Genomic DNA, 14604 nt, shown 5'->3' with positions numbered 1-14604 from the left:
TCTCATTTTAAGATCAACAAATTTTTGGAGATTTCAAGCAATGCAAATAGATAGCTTATATTTCTCTCTTATCGTTACACAAATTTTAACATCAAACTCTAATGGAATTAAGGTTGAAATTGGATTCAATTTTGCTTTTCTGTCTTGGAAGGTTCCTATAATACATAATATATTCTTATCTTTTTCATGAATTTTGCAGACAACCGGCAATTATTTTCCTCCGTCTTTCTACTTTTTTCCTCAGCCCATTTCTCAGACTCTGGTTTTTTTAATCGCTGATACGCTTTCTCGCGAATTTCCTTGCAAGTGGAAATTGACATTGACCCGTGGGTGAATCGCACGCGAATCCAGCCCTGTTACGTGTATACATATACATTCACATCCATGCGTGCGATACGGTCGGACGCGCGGTCGGTGAGAGACGGAGAGACAGAGAAAAGCCAGGACTGGCAGGAGTGCCAGGAGAGGCCGCGGCAGTTGAGGTAGTTGTTGGAGCTGGTTGGGGCCGTTGGGGGCGTTGGGGCAAGCGCACGAGCACCGAGCACAACTCCACGGCCTCTACCCCTCTACGGGAGTGAGTTCGCGTTTGCTTTGCGAGGAAGTCGCGATCGCGAGTTCGGTGCGTGCACACATCGGCTCGCGTACATATAATATATGTATATATACATGCCCGTCTCGGCTGTGAACGGCGCGCCCGCGGCTGCGATCGCCGACGGGTCGAACGGCGTAGCAACGGATGGCTCGCGATTCTGGCCGATCGGCTGGCTGAACATGATGCGCGCTTGCGACGACACGTCCGATGTACGATTGGAGAAGTTCCGAGCGGCGACAAGCGGCGCCGTCGCGACGGCGTCGGGGAATGGGGACGCGAACACGACGAAGGAGATGGCGACGTCGAGGAAGTGCGATGGACAGCTGTCTATGCTGTGCGCGACGAACAGCTGTTCGTCCTGCAAGCCTGCATGTCGTACGTCAGAAATGGAGCAAGAGGACCACGGCCCGTCCTGGGACAACCTGCCCACCGTTATCTTGCAGGAGATATTCTCATATTTGTCGCACGAGACCAGAATAAGAGCCTCTCAGGTATATAGAATATGAGAGAGAGAGAGAGAGAGAGAGAGAGAGTGTGTGCGTGCGTGCGTGCGCGTGTATGTTGTCTGTATATGTGAGCCTTGCCTCTTGTTTTTCTTTTCTTCACGATCGTTTGCGCTGTAAACTGACCTGACATTGTGTGTGGCCGATAAAGCTGTCGCGTCATTTGCAAGAATATTTCTTGTGCGACGGAATGTATACTAATGAGAATCCGCTATCTGCTTCTCGTCTGATATACGCTTGCTCAACCGTTATTTGCATGGGTAAAAGTTTACGAACATTATCATATATATATATATGTATTATATGTGCGAAGAGAAAGGGAATCGTTACTCTTTATATATAACTCTTTTCTGCATTATTGTATCGAGCAACAAAATGGTATATTGGATATATTGATACTGAAATGCCAACGATCATTTATAGCGATAAACCTTGTCAACATGATAGAGATTAGATCTTTAGTGATATGAAAAATTGTCAAATTAACACACATAATGTTTCTGTAAATAAAATTTTATACCGTGTAGTAAAAATGATTGTTGGAAAGTTCTATGTGTTATCTTTATTATATCAATATGCTTATTTTTTATTTATAATCAATAGGCTTATTTTTTTTAGCTAGACTTGCATGGTCCATTTTTTCTGGTTTATTCCAATATAGAGAGAAAAGGAAAAAGATGAATCATGTAAAAAATTCAGCTAAAAAGAAAAAAAAAACAAATTTATGCTTAATATTAATATAAAATTTGTTCATTGGACCTGTTCAATTTTCATAGGTGTGCAAAAATTGGAGATACACCTTGTTCCACCCAAACTTCTGGAAAAAAATCACTTTTGTGTTCAGAGATCAGGACAGTGTTTTGTGGGCTCGGTTCGTAAGACTTATCATCTGTTTGCAGATTCATTAAGTGTTGCACGGTACACATAGCATGTTTGTTATAGATTCTTGGCAAATAGTTTTGCTCTGAGCGTACATGAAGCTACGATTCGTTGGGCTAAATCTAGATCTAGAAAGATCAATTGCACAGGAGAAACGTATAGGCTTTTGAAGAAATTAAGTCACAATAGACAATTGAGAAAATTGTGCTTGGAATTCTATAGTAATACTAGTGATTCTCCTTTTGACAACGAGAATGACAGGTATTAATCTTAGTTAGTATACAAATCAACTTTCTTGTTACATTTAATAAATAAATAATAAAGTTGGATTTTGTTTGTATTTTAGTAATTACAAGAGTTCTTCATCATTAGAAAGATGTGTGATAAATATTATTGAGACTTCTAATTGTTTGGAAGTCCTAAGTCTAGGGTGCAGGGAAGAGTTGATTATGAATTTATCTGCAATTGTGGAACCTCTCCGTCTTCATCACTCCAAACATTTAACACACCTCAGTCTGGCATCTATCAAGGACGATCCTGACTATTATGACTTCTTTGAATTTGATAACACTATTTTTAATTCGTTTATCAGATTGTCTATCTTAACTTTAGATTATGAGTATGTCAGTGATGCTTTGTTGGAAGCGTTAGATAATGGATGTATGCAGAGACTTGTGATTCATATACATGGCTGGAAACCGGATTATCCAGGAACAACAAATATGGCTTGGAAAATATTTGTTCAAAAAAAGTGAGTTACTGTAATTGTCACACTATAGTCATTGAAAATTATTTTGATCGTTTACAAGAATAGGTAATAGTTAAAAAAGGACGTACCTAAATATTTATTTATTTGCAGCCCACATTGTGAGTTAAGGCTCAATCTTATACATTCTTATGCCGGCGTCAAGGTTTTGGATACTGACATATTATGTCCTGCTATGCCACTGACACACTTACAAGTTCTATTCTGTGAAAACATTAATATCAGTGCGTTACATCGATTATCAATGTGGTATTCACATACGTTGCAATCATTGACATGGGTAGATTCGATAGATTACAAGCAGAGTATACCATCTACATTTGATCCAAACGATCCACATGGGTAAGAAAGTTCTATATACTTTGACTTAATATGTTCTCTGATAGAGTTTAATTTGTATATAATTCCATTATAGTCCAGATCCTTTGGTGTTAGTGGCATGGAAGTGTAATAAACTTATAAAGATGATGTTCCTGGGTCATAAATATTATCAAGAGAATCTATTGGCCATCGCGCGTCTAAGAGGCAACACTCTTAAATCGTTGGTATTTGCAAAAAGTGATATCACATCTGAAGTTGAATTGTGGTTCGAAGCTGAAAATATCAGACGTGTGAGTATACAAAAAAAACTTTGACAAATGTCTTCTATATTTTTTCTGCCTTCTATATTTTCTATCTTCTATGTAAGAAATTAAACGTTACATTTGTACAATTAAGAAACTAACGATTGTGAAACCGAATAATCTTAAAAATATTAAATGTTTTAACATTTAGGAAATTCGGGATATAATGGGTCCACATTGGAGGCCCTTGAGTGACTCAGATTTGCCAAAAGTGATATTAGATCCTTTCAATGGCGATAGTAGAGAAGTGATTGAACCGTTGGTTCTCAGTGATCAGAAATAATTCTCGACAGACGCCAAGGAAAATCTCTATCCAGTGTGATTGTCCAAAAACCATCTCCAGGCCACTAACATTCTCAGAAGTAATGTTATCAAATTACATCTTTTATTCTTCTACAAGATTTTTTTAACGAGGGTGAAACATCGAACAGCGAATATGCACTATAAGTTCGAAATCTCGTCAATAGCGTTATCGTTTTCCGAGTTGGGAATTCTGGGTGCAATGTGTAAGAGATACAGAGAGATAAACGCACACATAACTTTCTCCTCGTTTACAATTCTATCGGTTATTATATATAATGAATGTGATAAATTGTAGTCAAACTAGATCTACTTTTGACTTGTTGATGATATATCTGATGCAAATTACAACACATTTGCAAACGATGAGATAATCTCTTCAACTAAGAGACGATCTCTCCAGTGATTTATATGCACTATAGTTTTCTTTTTATGGAAAACCATGAGTTGCGCTTTGATGTTAACAAAGCGATGTTAGGAGTGTGATTACGAACGTACATTACCACATTAAGTGCGATATGTAAATGTATATCGTCCCTCTCGCCTATTAAGTCGATATTGCCAGAAGAAGCCAGAATACATTTTATATAACTACATTTATTATTCTGGTCAAAGAGAGCGGCACATTAGAACGACGTAGCTGAGAACAAGATCGCAATGTAAGAAGACTGTCGTGAATCTTGTAAGAGATGTACCACGCAAAGCGGAGCTGGAGCAAGGATACGAACGACTTGTCCAGCAGAAAAAGAAAAAGTGTGCAACACGTAGGAGAGAGAAAAAGAAAGAGAGTGAGAGAGAGGTTCGGATCTCGTGATCTTCCACTGGAAAGAATAACAAAATTCCACAAACGTATGTAAGTAGAAATGCGTTTAACAACATATTTTTCCAATTCTCTGGGAAGTTAGGTGATAGCGAGCGCCAAGAGCATGACGTGCGAGAGTAAATATCTAGTAAAAGACTTCGCGAAGAGTTCGTCGAAATGAGCGGCGCGGATCATAAAGAGCATAAAGAGTCTTGAAGACAAAGAGAAAGTAGAAAGAGAGCACGAAGTCAATACAGCGATCCGAGGTTATTTTTAATACCAAGACCAATCGGACGCTTTTGTACAAATGTTAACATAGCGCGGTCCGCTCGACGAAGTACGTAGAACGCAGTTGCGAGCGAAAACGAAACGAAAAAGATCGCTTGATATATATCCACCACCTGTCTATGTATAACTTTCGATAGGTGATAATGAGTAGCGATCGAACAAGTAACGCAAATATATGTATAACCGTCTATACTCATCGTGCTCTTAGCGACCGCTGATGACGAACATACACGAATGTAGGTGTATCTGTAAAATCGGAGTTATTAACCGCTAATCGTATATGTATGTATATGTATGTATAACTGTATTATCTATCGAACTTTAAACACGTCAACATCCGGACGCAGCGCGCATCTATTTCTGTCGTGCGATTAACAGTGACGATTCTGAGAGCGTGTTTAAAAGAGAGAAAGGAAGCGAGAGAAGAAAAGAGTGAGAGAGAGAGAGAGAGAGAGAGAGCGCTATTCGTAACAAAGATAAAATACCAAAATGTAACCGTATATGCCGTATATACACACAGTTTACTATTCCGAGAGGTTCTTTACTTTTTTCGAGCCCTTGTATAATTATATTACATTATCGTGTATCGTAACTTATAGTCACACGTGTATTAATATTGGTTTTTATATGTGGTTTCTGTACATATATCTCTCCATGCGTTCGAGACACTGGATACACGCGCGAACGACGCGGAGATGCGTGCGGAAAAAAAATATACAAGAGGAAGAAGGGAGAGATAAGGGAAGCACAAAAGGAGGGAGGATATAAAAATACGAGGTGGAGAAAAAGCGTTTCTTTTCGACGTACGACCAGCTGTTATACAAGATGAACGGGCCTTAATATGTACCTGAGTCGCGGATAAGGGTAAATTCACTGAGAAAATCTGTCACGCGACATCCACCATAGAGAGATAACCAGATTAAACACCTTAGAAACGGCTGTCGTCCTCGTGAATATGCGGTACGCCATGTGCACACGCGCCCACGTTCGCCAGGACTATGGCCATCAACTTAAGGTATATCACGCTCGTGCCCTTTCATTTCGTATTCCGCGCGTGTATATTTTTACATCAGATGAAAGAAAGGGAAGAAGTCTAACGCGAAACGAGAGGAGCCGACCGAGGGGTTTCCAAAAGTCGTAAAGATTAATTACCGTACGAATGCGAGTGTAATCGACTAAAAACTCGTCCGCTGACCGCCGATACTACGCGGACGGAACAAAGACTTTACCAAGTAATTTTACGTTTCTTCTCGTTTTTCTTTCAAACGAACGGAAATTTCGCGTGAAGAAGAAAAGAAAGAAAAACTATATTCGGGGACGCGGTGTCCAGCGTGTGAGTGTGATAAATGAGCGCGAGAGAGAGAGAGAGAGAGAGAGAAAGTGAGAGTAAAATGTGAGAATAAATAAAAACCATGCGACAATTATGCGAGAACAAATTTAATAGCGTACGAATAAAGGGAGAACGATAAGAAAATTATTCGAGAGCGCGGAGCGTGATGATATCGCACGTTTTGAATAACAAGATATCCGCGATTCGTAGAAACAATTCAAGTGATATGATAGTACCATCTCTGCGAGTCCTCTGTAATAAAGTAATATCATGTGTAGAAAGGCGGTCGTGCAGCCGCTCGACGCGGGCACAACGCAATTATGTAATCACGTGTCGCTAGCATGATAACGACAAAACCACAAGCATAAGACTGAACCTGCCGAAGGAGGTGTATACAAGTCGAGCGGGTTGCACGTTGCCGCCACGCGTTGCCATATTCATAAGAGGAGGCAGAACGCGGAAAGCACATCCGGTCGAAAAAAAAAAGAAAAAGAAGAAAAATTGTCGCCGTTCCGAATTGAACGCGGTAACCGTCTTTCCTCACGGTATTTTCTCCACTGCGCTTTAGACGCGGCTTTCCTTCCACGTTGCTTTCCACCTCGGCCTGGTCTAAATCGCTTCGCCGTTGCGATCGAGCGGATGCGAACGTATTTATGAATATGCGCGTCGCGAAAGCGAAATAAATAACAAAGGGATGGTGCACAAGCTAGCGTTTAGATCGGAATAAGCCCTGAGAGAGCTCACTCGACGGCGGTTCTCGTACAGAAGCCGATATTATAAACTAAACCCTTAAAGCAGCCTGCCAAGAATCAAAATACTGTAAAATATCAAACGAACGCTAGCCAGTACAGAATGCTAAGATCTATTTTTTAAGAAGCGAATGTATATTTTTGTACTAAGGCAGGCCTTAGCGTGTGATCGTGTCTTCTTGCACATAAATGGCGAGGCGAGAGCTGTGATTGTAATGTGTTGGCTATACAAAGCACAGGGAGGGACAGGAAGATAGAGAAATCAACACGGGAAATGTATGTTGAAAGCGTAATCATGCATAGTATTCGAACAACACGGGGGAAACACGATACTAGGATCCCTGATTGATTGTTACCGAGTGAGCTGTAGGCATAGGCAGGGCGTTATAAAATCGAGAATAAAACATCTGTGATAAAGTAGAAAATCTTACAAGCGTGTTCGAGAGTGGATGAAGATCGGCGAGTGTCGGTAGAAAGTAGGGGAAATAAAATCAGGAGAAAAGGAAAAAAAGAGAGGGCTGTGGAGGACCGGAAGTCCACGCGCGGGCGTTGATAAAACTTGTACGCGCAAGATCAGCGATTTCTTCGAGACTTAAAAGGGAGTCCAGTCGGACCCTGACGCTCCGAAGAAGAGTTTGTCGTGCATACGATCGATTAGTAGCAGCAGATCGAAAGAATAATGAGAGTGAAAGAGAGTGAGAGTGAAAGAGAGAGAGAGAGAGAGAGAGAGAGAGAGAGATTGTCTTTCGACAAGATAGCCCGGTCTAACTAGCAGACGACGACGACAACGACCCGATCAGCTCAATCGCGCGCTTTACGTGGGTTTGCACGTTTATTTTTCTTTTTTTCTTCTCGGCCAGAGCTGGAGCGATCAGGTGTGCGCGTCCCGCGGAGGAGCCGTGGTATTCTTATCGGAAGTCTGGTATACAGCGTAGTGTATATTTCCCGCATGATTCTCGTCGTTTAAAGACGTACACAAGTACCATGGCTCTAAAGCGGAATCATGGCCAGCGCGAAAAGTTTTTTCTTGTTGCTCCGTCTACGACATTCCACGATGAGAAGCGAGGATCGGGGACACGCGCGACCGCTCCGTCGACTTCAAAACGAACAACGTTGGTCTTCTCGACTCACCCCAGCTAGAGAATCTTTACGCTGCAGCGGCTAGCGTTCCTCCTTCGATTATAATCAGCCGCTGATGGCGAAGCGCGCGCGCATTTAGATAAATTATGATAAAGAAAGAGAGAAAAGGGAAGAAAGAGCGTTAAGTTATCGTCGACTGAAAGCAAGATCGCACAAGATTATCGGGGTATAGCCGGAGTATGTATATGTATGTATATAGTTTGATTTTGACACGGACACGCGACATGTAGACGCATTTTGTTGAACCCGCGCGAACGAAACAGTCGCCGTCGGGTCAGTCGGCGGCCACGAGTAGTATTATAAGTTCCTAAAAAGAAATACTTTACACAGTTTAAGCGATAGAACGAAGAGAGGGCCGGCATACGAATACACACACCCGTGCACGAACAAGGAAGGGAGCATTCAGTTCGACGTAGATTTGTTCACTCGCTCGTTCGTTCATTCGTTGATTCGTTTTCGGCACTTTCCAATACTTTCGGACATGGCACGAGTAACGTCGTCATAATTTAATCAAGTACGAGTACATGTAATGATGTAATCCATTCCAGTCGACGGGAATGAGCGTGATGTAGTGTCGCGAGGAAGATCGGACAGGCAGTGCGTATCGTCGAGAAAAAAAAAATCGGATCCGGGAGAAGCCGCCAAGTATTGCATATAGTATATCGATCGGAAGCAGATTTGATCTTGTACGAGTTGTGCGTGTCTTGTTTTGATAATTGCCAAGAGCGTGTTCGATAGACTATTAACTTAATTCCCAAAAACGACGATCTTGTTAATTCTAAGAGGCACAAACGAACTTAGTGTAACTATGTCTATATAAGTTTCCGTGGATCGTCTTCGATTAGGTCGACCGATCTTATCTGAACTGAAAATGCGACTTGCGTTATTTTCGAAACACACGGCTCGTACGTTTCCGATTGACTTGTACCTGTCGTCGCGACGTCTGCGATCATCGCGTTCCGTTCGTAACAAATGATCTTAGCCCATTAGGACGGGAACAGGATCGCCAGACACGCGCATTCCTCTATCGATATCACACGTAAGAGTTACACAAACAGCGTTAGATGTAAGCAACGAGTTATGTAAGCGAGAACAGAAGTTTGCACCGTCGCGCAATCAAGCCTGAAGGTTTCCGGAATCTTTCACAAAGGGCTTTTACGGTCCCACGTATATATTTTGTCGCTATATATAATATTCGTTTATAGTTACGAACGGATCTTACAATGTCCTAGTTGTAGCGTGCGCGAGGATATAATGCCATCGAGCATGGGGTGGTCATTCGAATGCACATCCGTCCCGAATGCATGGGACTTTTAGCTCTCTATCGCCCAAGTTGTCTCTCTTAGTATTCAGAGGAAAGCATGTCGCACAATAAATTAAAATAAATCTGTGCTTTTGGAAACGTAAAGCTTGGAAACGATTTCCCATATTGGAACTTGAAGTTAAAATTATTAATTTATTAAGAAAGGAACACGAAGAAAGGAGATAATAATAAAACAGTGACGTGGCATAGGGCAATAGAGAGTTAAATCGAAAAGAAAGCGTAGCGTGTAATGGTGAATGATTCAGAGCATCGAAGCACAGTATCACGTTCATCATTGCAATTTGTATTGCGTGATGCATGATCCGCGAGAGATCGAAGAATTGTGCGCGACGAGAGAAGATAGTCTCTCGCGTATTATTTGAAAGGGTATTAAACCAAGCAAGAGCGATGTAAAAGAATTTGTACGACGATAATCTTCGTTAGATACGCCGTCATCGAAGTGAATTCTTGAACACTCGCCTGCGATAAAAACTGACTGAGAAACGTGCTAAATCGATTCTGGTCGTTAATGCAATTTCCAAGTGTATATTTCAGATTTGAAGCGTTTTAAAACAAAAAGTGGCATTCGGGCGTTGTGCAGTATATATATTGGCGTTGTTATATAATACTGTCGGTATAAAATTTGGTTTATCGCTGTAAGAATCTTTTTCAGTAAGAATTTCACTTTTAGCACGGAAATGTCAGTTTTAGCTTCTCAGCGCAGGGAACGTACAATCTATCCAAGAGGGTAGAAACCACTTAGTACTCAAATATTGCTGACCACAGAATCTCGCCGAGTTCAACCGATGAATAATTACAGTCATATATGTAAAGATATCAGTCACTTTTGAAATTCGTCGATTAAATTGTCTTAAACGGGTGTCTTCCCGGACTTCAATTTTTCAAAGTGGCACCGCGGTATTAAACGGTTGAATAAGAACGGGACTCTATTAAGCGTAACAAAAAAAAAAAGCAATTGAGGAAAAGCGATCGTTGCTTTGCGAATGTTGTTCCCCATCGGTGGAACATAGTTGAAACGACGCGAAATCACGGCGACGCGGCCAAGCGGACCAAGGTATACCTGTAATTACTTCTTGTCGACTCTGTAGCATTTAGTTTCGTTAAGTATTAGCATCGTCGGCAGCTGATGCCGATTGTACACATTGTGATGAAGAATTGCGCGAAAGTCACGCGCTCGCTCTCCGTGACGGTGACTGCGTGCTCGCCGCGATTTAGCGTCGCTTTCACATTTTCCTGTCTGCAAAAGCGGCGCTTCGTCGATGCGTCTCGACATGTTATTCGTTACACCTGGCGTCGTTTGATCAACAACGCCGAAGGAACAAAAAATCGCGATCGGTGCTAATTAATCGACATGTTATCAAACGTAAACGTGTTGCGTCGCATGTTTCTCGTATATGTGATATGCGTTGCACATATGCAGATGTAATAAGGGACGTCGAGGAAAGGGGATGTATTAGCGAAGGGCTTTTGGAGTCTTGGAGCATTCTGGCAATCGGCTTTTCCTTGGCGATGTAACGAAATATTGTGTCCAATTATAATTGCGAAGTTCCATCGCGAATAAATCTTCTCTACGGATTAAGTTCTCAATATATCGAATCGTCGCTCGAAAGGAAAAGTCGCTTCCAAGTTCCTTCGTAGACGGAATAATCGTCTCATTATCGATATATTTTCCTTCGAACAGTCTGCGTAAGCGAATCTTAAGACAATTGTCCTTATTACTTCGAGGACAAATCTTGTTCGGACATAGTTTCGCTATGTATTAAGGAGACGGGTTTTTAAAGAGCGCGTGAACAGCGCGCAGATAAGCGCGGGGACCCGTTTCCTTTTCGTATGTTGTCGATGCGAGATCGAAATGGCATCAGCATTGAATCAGCATATTGAAGTCTCACTCGTTGTTGCTTGTGATGTCGGACCATCATCCGAATGAACCAACCGCGCTATATATTTTTCTCTGCCAATGTAATCGCGTCAGTACACTACCGAATAATTGTCTCACTTAGCGAGAATAACGAATTGTAAGATGTATATGTATGTACGTTGCGTGTTCGTCTATTCTATGCGTATTATATTGTGTGCGTGAACGCGCCGACGAGAGAGGCTTCGCGATCGTAGATTAATTAATCGCGCGGCTTAATTCGACGATGAGGAATCGCGGGAGGTCGGTTGATTTTTCGCTGTCCTTTTCGTGCTCGTTGTTGTATCTGTTCGAGACCGCAAATAACAGCGGCATTAAACACGAAGCTCGTTGTAATTGTGCATTATTTTCTAAGCACTATCGATGTTAGTTCAAGCCACTTCCCGACGCCCTCGACGCGCGTCGAATCGCATCTAACTGTGAAACAATGAAAATCAATACGCTGCAAAAATAATTGGAGGCTTATATTCTTTCTCAAAGAAACGGTAACAGCTTTAAAGATTATGAATATCTACTTAAGAACAAAGTTTAAATCTTGAGATTAGAATCTTGGAATGCCAAGTAGCCTTCGATATATAGATATATATATATATATTTTTTTTTATTAGTTATATTATATATTTTATATTATACATATTTTTCTTTAAAATCTAATTTAACAGTTAATTATTTTGTTGAGTAATAAGAACTGAAAATTAAAATTTGTTTTTATTTTTATGAAGATATATTTTTCAATTATGACTTTTTCGGCAAAAATGCCCCCTTATGTTGATTCTGTTGAAATAGAAAATATATAAACTCGTTATATATAAATTAATAAATAAGCATTTTTTTTATTTAGAAACGTTAACGGGCCTCCAAAAATAGAAACCATCGCAGTGATTGAAGGAAATTCGATGATTTACGATAATATTTTTCATGTCTTTAACATGTGATGCTGTTGCACTTTTTGATAAATTTGTTCCATAAAGAATTATCCTGTTTTTTAATAAATATATTTATGTAAATACACGATATTTTTTTTAGCTCTTTTAATAAACTGATATTTAAGCTGTTCATTTAAAGCAGAAACCTCCCAATTATTTTCGAGCAGTATTTAATATATTATTCTATCAGTCGATTTAACGATCGTCGAGACGCTCGTCGTTGCGTTTTAATTTTTTTATATGCCGTTATGCATTATTAAATTAACAGTAAACATACTCCATTTATTCCTTCGGATAAAAAAATCGATTTAACGCTCTAGCAACAATACCAAATTCAGGTATCTTTGTTTAGATATATACAAGACTTTAATTCGATTTAATTATTATTCGCGGTAATACATTTTTTACAAGTGAGCTTTTTCAACATCTGATTATCTTAATTCTTATATATCAATTGTTTTTCACAATCTATTTGACAAAAATTTGTTTTTGTAAAAGTTGGAATATCATAAATAAATTAAGATATTAGAATGATAAAAAAGCTCGCTCGTTTTTGTTTCATATATAATTTTTAATATTTGATAGAAATAAAACAAAGTATGTATGGAAGAATTTTTTTATCGTGCTAATACTTGTAAAAGAAATAATTATGTATTGTTGTTACTGCGTTAAATCACGGTTAATGCACCGAATACAGGAGTATATAAGTAGTTGTAGGAAGGAAAAAAGGAGTAGAGACTAATTTTCACTTGATTCGATGATTCTTATACGTTTTTCTTGTTCCTAAACTACACGGAACTACTTGCGCCGAGCTATTTGCGCGGCGCGATGTGATACTTTCTACTTTTTTTCGTTTCTTTTTTTTTAATATGTACTAAATACATCTTTCTCCGAACTGCTTGTGAACGTGTTCTCTCTTGCAGCTTCGTATGTCTATAAATTTCTCGTATTCTACTCGTGCGTATTTCGGTACACATTCTCGACCCGTAACACGAGTTTTACGCCGCGTTCTAGTACGAGTTTCGTCCCACGGCCGAAAATGAGGGGTGCGAAACCTCCTCCATCCCCGAGTTAATTTTAAAGCGACATCACAACGATGTTTTCTTGTATGTACCCAGCGTTTCTTTTCCATCCTCACAATAATACAATCCCGAAATACGATCCCGGAATAGAGTAGTACGAACCTGCGGAAGGGTCGAGACTCGTCATTACAACCTGCGGAACCTGTGTTGCGTACCGTAGAAGTCTGTTATTGTACCACTTTAATGCTACGAATTACCTCCACCGTTTCCCGCGGATGTGATAGTCCCGGGCGAGCATTTTTACATGCTGAAACCGTTCTAATCAGTATTCCTTCGACTTCAAAGTCCCGTAGGATTGTGTACCGATTTATCGTTTTTACGTCACTCCTGTAATAATAGAAATCAGATGTTTTTTGGAAATGTGAATCAATTTTTAAAAATGTATGAATCGATAAATAAATAATGCATGGCATAAAGAGCAATTCAATCGTCTTTTCGCATCTTTTTCCATATAATCTTGTCTTATAAAATATATATATATAAATATATATATATATGTCTTATATAAATATAAAATTAAGATTATTGTCCTTTTTAAGTTGCAAGAAAAAATTTTTTACATTTTTAGAATTTAACATTTTTTTGGAATAAGGTACTTTTAGCAACAATCAATCTTTCTTAATCTTTAAGGAAATATTTTAAATTTTCAGAGATATAAAATTTTTGGGATCGTTGAAAAATAAATTATAAACTCTAAATTCTTTGGAGTGAAATCTCACTTTAAAGAATGAAAAGCCAGTCTTGAAAAAAAGTGGCTCAATTTTCAATCTTTAAGAGAGAGTGAGATTTCACTCTTCCTTTATAGAAATTTAATACTAGTACTGATCCTTTAATTACTTATTTTATTTATTACTCAAAATTAGTATTAATTGGCCGGTATTAGTATTATTTTGTATAAGAATTCAGAGTGACATTCACTAAAAAAAAAATTTTTCGAGAGAACATTACAATTATTTAGAAATAATTTTTTCTTTTTTAATTAGAAAATCAGACTAGAAATGATCTCGTGACATAATGAATCATACTTAATCTTCTCGTTGAGAAAAGATTAAAAAAAAAATATATTAAAATCTCACGAGATCTTTGCGTCGCGTCCGATAGAGGCGATCCAACTTGAAGTGAGTCGTGAACGCGCGCCTCGCTTCTGAGTTCCGATTGGCCGCGACGAGACGCCGCACGCAACACTGTAGACAGGTGGAGCGGGATTCACGGAGGCGGGGGTTTGTTTAGACGACTGTCAAAGCGTCTAGATGCCGCATCCGGTGAAGTCCGATATTGGGGTGTTTCCTGTAAGCCCCATAGCTGGCGACACCCGACCTGCGCCAACAGGCCTGGACAGGGGGTTGCTGGGATCTCGAAGGATGACCTATTGTCCCTTTCTCTCT

General features: G+C 39.7%; 2 protein-coding genes across 4 annotated transcripts in view; one reads left to right on the top strand and one right to left on the bottom strand.

Moving 5' to 3' along the window:
• Positions 1 to 575: 575 nt before the first annotated feature.
• Positions 576 to 6190, top strand: LOC108766710 (F-box only protein 33). 3 transcript variants are annotated; one of them, XR_001940387.1, is made up of 8 exons: positions 576 to 1083; positions 1872 to 1966; positions 2038 to 2235; positions 2321 to 2725; positions 2834 to 3082; positions 3156 to 3351; positions 3515 to 3725; positions 4279 to 6190. XR_001940387.1 is itself a non-coding variant. In XM_018516178.1 (7 exons), exons 1-7 carry the CDS (start codon positions 655 to 657, stop codon positions 3644 to 3646), a joined length of 1704 nt encoding a protein of 567 aa, XP_018371680.1. In that variant the 5' UTR covers positions 576 to 654; the 3' UTR covers positions 3647 to 6190. The 3 variants fall into 3 exon arrangements, 1 of the variants encoding a protein (XP_018371680.1); XR_001940388.1 differs by having other exon boundaries at positions 3515 to 4462; positions 6111 to 6190; XM_018516178.1 differs by having other exon boundaries at positions 3515 to 6190.
• Positions 6191 to 12660: 6470 nt separating this feature from the next.
• The window catches only part of LOC108766676 (uncharacterized), a 2355-nt gene continuing 411 nt past the window's right edge, over positions 12661 to 14604 (bottom strand). The window contains exons 2-3 of the mRNA XM_018516099.1: positions 13417 to 13546; positions 12661 to 13321 (exon numbers count right to left, since the gene is read on the bottom strand). Of these exons, the coding sequence (XP_018371601.1) occupies positions 13226 to 13321; positions 13417 to 13546 (226 nt within the window). The 3' untranslated portion in view covers positions 12661 to 13225. The remainder of the gene's footprint in view (positions 13322 to 13416; positions 13547 to 14604) is intronic.

This window comes from Trachymyrmex cornetzi, unplaced genomic scaffold (assembly GCF_001594075.2).
Source record: "Trachymyrmex cornetzi isolate Tcor2-1 unplaced genomic scaffold, Tcor1.1 scaffold61, whole genome shotgun sequence".
Lineage (NCBI taxonomy): Eukaryota > Metazoa > Arthropoda > Insecta > Hymenoptera > Formicidae > Trachymyrmex > Trachymyrmex cornetzi.
The sequence above is the reverse complement of the archived record's forward strand: the minus strand, read 5'-3'. Positions and strand labels throughout refer to the sequence as shown.

What these genes read in the sequence shown, in the direction of transcription:
- LOC108766710 (XM_018516178.1), top strand. Translation starts at nt 655, where the DNA reads ATGTATATATACATGCCCGTCTCGGCTGTGAACGGCGCGCCCGCGGCT. An exon ending in GACAGTGTTTTGTGGGCTCG is followed by an intron (nt 1,967 to 2,037) that starts GTTCGTAAGACT and finishes TGTTTGTTATAG; the next exon opens with ATTCTTGGCAAATAGTTTTG. An exon ending in TTTGACAACGAGAATGACAG is followed by an intron (nt 2,236 to 2,320) that starts GTATTAATCTTA and finishes TTTGTATTTTAG; the next exon opens with TAATTACAAGAGTTCTTCAT.